This window comes from Myxine glutinosa, chromosome 10, assembly GCF_964187855.1.
Source record: "Myxine glutinosa chromosome 10, kmMyxGlut1.1, whole genome shotgun sequence".
NCBI lineage: Eukaryota > Metazoa > Chordata > Myxini > Myxiniformes > Myxinidae > Myxine > Myxine glutinosa.
In genome coordinates, this window is record NC_136270.1 from 516,374 (window position 1) to 523,470 (window position 7,097).

General features: G+C 42.3%; 1 protein-coding gene across 1 annotated transcript in view; it reads left to right on the plus strand.

Annotated features, from left to right (window-relative positions):
* VOPP1 (VOPP1 WW domain binding protein) overlaps positions 1–5,302 on the plus strand; it is a 36,168-nt gene extending 30,866 nt beyond the window's left edge. The window contains exon 6 of the mRNA XM_078786209.1: positions 3,726–5,302. Within this exon, the coding sequence (XP_078642335.1) occupies positions 3,726–3,976 (251 nt within the window). The 3' untranslated portion in view covers positions 3,977–5,302. The remainder of the gene's footprint in view (positions 1–3,725) is intronic.
* Positions 5,303–7,097: the final 1,795 nt, after the last annotated feature.

Sequence of the window (7,097 nt, forward strand, 5' to 3'; positions counted from 1 at the left end):
ACCACGTGATTCAAAACTACCACCACGTTATTAAAAACACTTCACAACCACGGAAACAAAAGTTTCAGGGAGTAGTTCAGTGACAACAGACACTGCCCAGATATGTAGATATATCGATAAATGACTGTACCTGAGTTGCTGTTTTGTCATGGTTTACACCAAAAATTACACCAAAAATTGACACCAAAATTCAAACAATTATTTTGCACAAATGTATTTGTAATATACGTGATATTACCTTTTATAAACAATTAAAGTTGAAAAAAAAAATTGGCAATTTTTTCAAAAAATACCCTTAGGACATACCGACGGGAGAGATATGTGCATACCAGAAATTTGGTACGATTTCACAAGTTTGAGGGAGTAATTCAGTGACAAGACAACACAACAAAACACAACACAGACACTGCACAGATATACAGTCACGTGAAAAAGTAAGTACACCCCATGTAAAGTTTTGACTGTTTTCAACATACAACATATTTCAACATACAGCTATTTGATCTTCATTTCAACAATATTGATAGATAAAGGTGATATAATATAACAAATATCATGAAACATTTACATTTTGTAGTCCATTGTATAATTTAAATAAACATAAATTCAAATTTCGCATGTGGAAAAAGTAAGTACACCCCTACATTTATCACGACTTCAAATACCTAAAATTAGAAACAGGTGCACCAGCTCAGGTGCAAATGATTAGAACATCATTAGAGAGGATCTTGGAGGAACCTGTCTTATTTAAACCTCAGACATTTAGTTTGGTTTGCTCTCTGTTGTTTAAGTGTGTGGCGTCACCATGCCGAGATCAAAAGAGCTCTCTGAGGCCTTCAGAAAGAAGGTTATAGATGACTACGAGTCTGGGAAGGGATTTAAAAAGATCTCCAAACAATTTGAAATCAATCATTCGACTGTCCGGAGAATCATCTACAAGTGGAGGAGATTCCAAACAACTGCCAACTTGTTCAGGCCAGGCCGCCCCAGCAAGTTTAGCCCGAGAGCAGACCGCAAGATGCTGAAAGAAGTCTCGAAGAACCCCAGAATGTCATCACAGGACCGACAGGTAGCTCTTGCCACTGTTGATGTCAAAGTGCACGAGTATACCATTAGAAAGAGGCTGCACAAATTTGATCTACATGGGAGGTGTGCCAGGAGGAAACCTTTGCTGTCCAGAAAGAACATCAGGGCAAGACTGAAGTTTGCCAATGAACACCTAGGCAAAGACCAGCACTTCTGGAACAATGTGCTCTGGACAGATGAGTCAAAAGTAGAGCTATTTGGCCACAGTACCAGAAGACATGTTTGGCGAAAACCAAAGACAGCATTTGACCACAAGAACCTGATACCAACTGTAAAGCATGGTGGTGGAAATATTATGGTTTGGGGCATCTTTGCTGCATCAGGGCCTGAGCAGCTCACCATCATAGAATCCACTATGAATTCTCCATTGTACCAGAGGGTGCTTGAGGATAATGTGAGGCCATCTGTCGGAAAGTTGAAGCTCAACCGAAGGTGGACCTTGCCACATGACAATGACCCTAAACATACCAGTAAATCCACCAAGGAATGGCTGAAAAGAAAGAAATGGAGGGTTCTGGAATGGCCAAGTCAAAGCCCGGATCGAAATCCCATCGAGATGTTGTGGGGGATTTTAAACGAGCTGTGCATGCAACAAACCCCTCAAACATCGCACAGCTGAAAGAATTCTGCACGGAGGAAAATGAAATATGAATGATCGTTTTAAGGCCATTTCCCCCGCTAGAGCGGGGGTTAGCCTTGCGGGCCCCATGACAATCATGGTTCCCTGTTTGAGGCAATGTTTTTATGGCCGGATGCCCTTCCTGACGCCAACCCTTGGTCACGCTCCTACGATGCGCAGGGATACTGTGTACCTATTCTAAACCTGGATACACACCGAGATCATTCATCCCAGCAAGCTGGTACTCAATTTGCCGACCTCGGAAGGATGACGGGCTGAGTCAACCCCCCTGGCGTTAATTCAGCGATCGACCGGGATTCGAACCCAGGATCCTAGGATCCCAAGCCGGCACCCTAACCGCTGAGCCAACACCAGGCTCTGCATGGAGGAGTGGGCAAAAATTTCTCCCAGTCGATGTCAGAGACTGGTAGACAGTTACAAGAAACACCTACTTGAGGTACCAAAGGGGGCAATACCACCTATTAGAGCCAAGGGTGTACTTACTTTTTCCAGATGCGGAATTTGCATTTATGTTTATTTAAATCATACAATGGACTACAAAATGTAAATGTTTCATGATATTTGTTATATTATATCACCTTTATCTGTCAATATTGTTGAAATGAAGATCAAATAGCTGTATGTTGAAATATGTTGAAAAAGTCAAAACTTTACATGGGGTGTACTTACTTTTTCACGTGACTGTATATAACATGATATTTTAAAAAGTTATGGACGAGTTACGACTAAACTTGGTGGACGAGTTGGTTTGGTGACAAGAATAATCTGATGAGATTTTGGTTCAGGTCCGAATCTAGATCTGGCCTATCAGTGGGATACAAAACATAAACTGTTCAGTGTGGCAGAGGTATGCGCTCTGCCGAGTGCCGTTCTAGTTCTGTATTGTAATCTGCTCCTTCTGCCATGCTATCCCCTCTTGAATGGTTGTGTAAACATTCACCAAACTTGGTCGTCATGATCACCACAAGGCATTTTTGGCCCACATCTTGGGTGGGGTCGAAGGTCAAATACCAAGAAATGCAATTATGGGCATGTTTTAACATTTTGTAATGAAACTGTAAATGCAATGAATATTGGGGGAATGCATGAAATATGGAACAATTTTCCTGACTTGATCCCAGTGGTTGGGCATTTAGGGTCAGATATCAAAACAGGAAAACGAAATTAAATCAAAATTTGATATTGGGTCATTCCTGGTGGAACTCTTTGACATATTTTTTGCTTTATGTGGGAAGCATAGGGATTTGTGATGGAGCGCCAGTGACTTCGCTCTAGTTTTTGTTTTGTTCCTTGCCTCTCCCATTGAATGTTGCAGTTGAACATTGGGATTGGGACTGGTACTTCGGGGGGGGGGGGGGGGGGGAGAGACTCCTTTCCAACCATACTTTTTCCACATGGCACATGGCGGTGGTGGTTCCACATGGCCACTTTTTCCACCAACGGCCTGAACACGAGGGGGTCTTTCTCCAATGGTGGAACAAATCCATGTCCTTTATCATAAACTACTGGGGGCATAGTGAAACGATTAAATTGATGAACAGGATTATAAATAATTAAATTGATATATGTGGGGAAAATGACATGCCCAGACCAGGAATCGAACCCAGGTATTTGTAGTAGTGGACATGGATTTGTCCCCCCCAATTGAAGGAAGACCCTCTAGTGATCAGGGCATTGGTGCTCCTATGGTTGGCAGCGAGTGCCCCGGAAGCATTGACTGAAAGAGAGTGGCAATCTTATGTGTGGGAAAATTGCGTGCTCAGTCAGGGTCGCCCAGATAGCTCAGGTGGCAGAGCACCGGTACGGTCTTCCAGAGGACATATATCAATTTAATTATTTATTATCCTGTTTCATATTTCGTTGATTATTCAAAAACAAGATTAGTCTATTCTGCTGCTTTTATTCTCCTATCTGCATTTGATGTACAGAGTGACAAATTAGCCCCTTGATTGTCCTGTTAACTCCAGGAAGAGATTTTCATGTTTGTGTCTGTTTGCAGATGCACCACTATCTGGAGCATATTACTATGCTGGACCAGTACCTTTCACAGGAATCCAGATGCCCACGTACCCCTTCAATTCGCAGCCACACAGAATCCCGGATTACGATACGGCCACAGCATCCACAAACCCCGCTCAGCAGCCGAACGCGTACATCGGGCCCACACCTTCTCACAGTGGGTGGGTGTCCCTGTATCCACCGCCACCGACTTATGAGGATGTGGTCAAGGAGACCGGACAAATCCACTAATGTTCATCCTACTGTTTCGCACCAAACCATCCATAAAAGGGCTTGTGTCCCTCTGCTACAAAGGGAATCAAATATGGTGCTGCAAGCAACACCACCACAGTCACGATGTCGCATGGCCTACTCTTTGGTAACCAAGTTCATAGCGATTGATATATTTGTAACACATTGTATACATTAGTTAACTTCAACTTTTGTTTTTATTCACTTTCAGAAACAAAGGTAACTCTTATAGAGTTTGCATCATCCAATTTACATTGGCAAGACTGCGAGGGCCCTTGTTCGTTCGTTTGTTGTTCGGCCCTTTCCTCCATAATCGATAGCACTTGTTTTTTTTTAGCTTGTGATAAGCTTATTTAAAGTGTAACTTGCATTCCTGAGAATATTATAATTAAGAGCAGGTTTGTAATCGGCACACGAGTTTGCTTGAGCTTGTGATTTTGAGGGTCCTGGGTTTTAATCCCAAACTTGAAGCATGAACCTGGACTTGGATTTGGATCCTCGGTTTTCGTTCGGATCGTTAAGTTTGAAGCTGCACAAACTTTTCATATTTTGTTCTGTAAAAATGCTCGTCGTATTTTGAATGTGCAGAAGCATTATTAGCTGATATTTAATTTATTTTGATTATTCTCCGGGTGAAGCACATTTTATGTTGAGCATGGTAATGAATGAATGAATGAATTTTTCATCTTTTTTCATTTTTATTTTTATTTTTCAAAAAAAAAATTTTCATTTTTTCATTTTCATTCATTCATCTTCATTCATTCATTCATTATCCGGGTGAAGCACATTTTATGTTGAGCATGGAAATGAATGAATGAATGAATTTTTCATTTTGTTTTCATTTTTCAAAAAAAAAATTCATTTTTTCATTTTCATTCATTCATCTTCATTCATTCATTCATTCATTATCAGGGTGAAGCACATTTTATGTTGAGCATGGAAATGAATGAATGAATTTTTCATTTTTTTTTTATTTTTCATTTTTATTTTTTCATTTTTCAAAAAAAAAATTTCATTTTTTCATTTTCATTCATTCATTCATTCATTCTCCGGGTGAAGCGCATTTTATGTTGAGCATGGAAATGTATGGTCATAAGTTGTTCAGAGGTGCAATAGTCCGATATATATCCCAGTGTGTTAAATGGAATGCAGAGCGAGTGAATCTGGAGCAGGGTTTTTCATAAAATTTGTAAATTAATTCCTACAGGTTGAAATTATCATCGGGCAAATCGAAACTGCATTATAAACGACTTTGCACTTGGGCCTTGCATTCGGATATTCGTTGTTGTGTAAGCCAATAAAAGCAAATAAGATTCTTCCAATCCAGCAATTTCTCTGACTGAATTTTCTTGCCACTTTCATTTGATTGCTTATCTATGACGGTGTTCGGCATCGTACTATAATGAGAGAAATGTGCGTTTCTCTTGAGTTGAATGAGTTGAACTAGTGGTTTTGCTTAGAGTATGCAGGGGAAGGTTTGACAGTACAAACATCATGGTCTTGTGGCTTGGGGAGAGTTGATGGGGGTAGAAAAAAAAATCAGGATCTGGGATGGTGGGAAACAGCTGCCTTGAAGAGCTGGAGGGAAGAATGAGATTGAAGAGAATGTGAAGGTTGGTTCCACAGGTGGAGAAAGAGGAACAAATGAGTGCAGGTGAGCAGTGATCCTGGACTTAGGTAGTTTTATCAGAAGGGGATTGCTGGTGGACTGCGTGCTTCCAGCAGATGCTTGGAGGTATAGCGCACAGAGGGTGCAAGACCAGAAAAGAGGTGGAAGAATACGGAGACAACTGACTTGTCAGCAATGGCAAAGTGATAGGCCCATAGGCTTAGCTTGTCTTTGGAAAGCAAACCCTTCAAGCTCCGTGGAATCTCCAATGATCTCGAAGGCCTTAGTTTCTGCAGCATCAAGTTGAGCAAGGTGTGAGGCAAGAGCACCAGCCTGAACGGAAGGTAATTATTCCATCAAGCTGTGGATGAAAGCCAGGTAGCTGGATAGGACTTCAGTTGTGCCAAGGAAGGACTTTGCACAATGGGGGATGCCCCATGCCCAGGGATGCCCAAGAGAGATCATGGCTGAGAGTGGGACCCCTGAGTTTGAGTGATTGAACTTCTTTGAGAGGGTGGTTCATAAAGTAAATGGATGCGTTTGCTGTATTGTCCTTTCGGAGGGAGAGAGTATGTGCGGGATTTCTCAGGATTAAAAGACATTCCAAGTTTATGAACAGCTTAAGAGAGGGAAGAGGCTGCGGCCTACTTATTTGAAGGGTGAGGGCTGTCATAGCAGAGGCTGAATTTGGCAGAGATAATGAGGATTTTCCAGAGATCATTGTTGAAGATTAGGAATAGGATTGGGCATGTAACACTGTCTTAGAATAGGGCACTCCAGGCGTGCCTGGGAGAGGAGATGCAAGGATTCCGTTGAGAGCTAGATGTTGGCTTCGAGAGGAAAGGAAGTCGGTAACCCAAGAGTGTTTACCTTGGAATGCCAGAGGCAATGTTTCAAGAGGAGGACAGGATGCATCGAAAACTCGATTATCCCTACAGAGATGGCCCTGATCAAATGTATGACATCGACAGCATCCATCTATTGTTGGGAGAGTAGAAGCAGCATGTCCAAGGTAAAGTAACCGTGTCTGCATACATATTGATGGCAGGGGTGGATCCAGGGATTTCAACGGGGGGGGGCGTGCATGAAACTATAGCGCTGGGGGGGGGGGGGTGAAGGGGAGTCTGATGGGCTTTCCCCACGAAATTTTTAAAAATTGATCGTCAGAAACGGCATTTCGTGCGTTGTTGGAAGTTTCTGCAGCTCCTTGTGTTCTTCCCTGGTCCAACAGTTCAGCAGATTCGCGATGACTAATGGGGTCAGACCGAGGAACTGGTGAAACGACTTGCCCGACTGTTCCTTCTGCTATAAATTGCTGAATTGTGTGTGTGTGTGTGTGTGTGTGTGTGTGTGTGTGTGTGTGTGTGTGTGTGTGTGTGTGTGTGTGTGTGTGTGTGTGTGTGTGTGTGTGTGTGTGTGTGTGTGTGTGTGTGTGTGTGTGTGTGTGTGTGTCAGGCATGTTTTTTGTGTAGTTCTACTGGAGCTTTCTGATATGTAATTTCTGATTTGTGT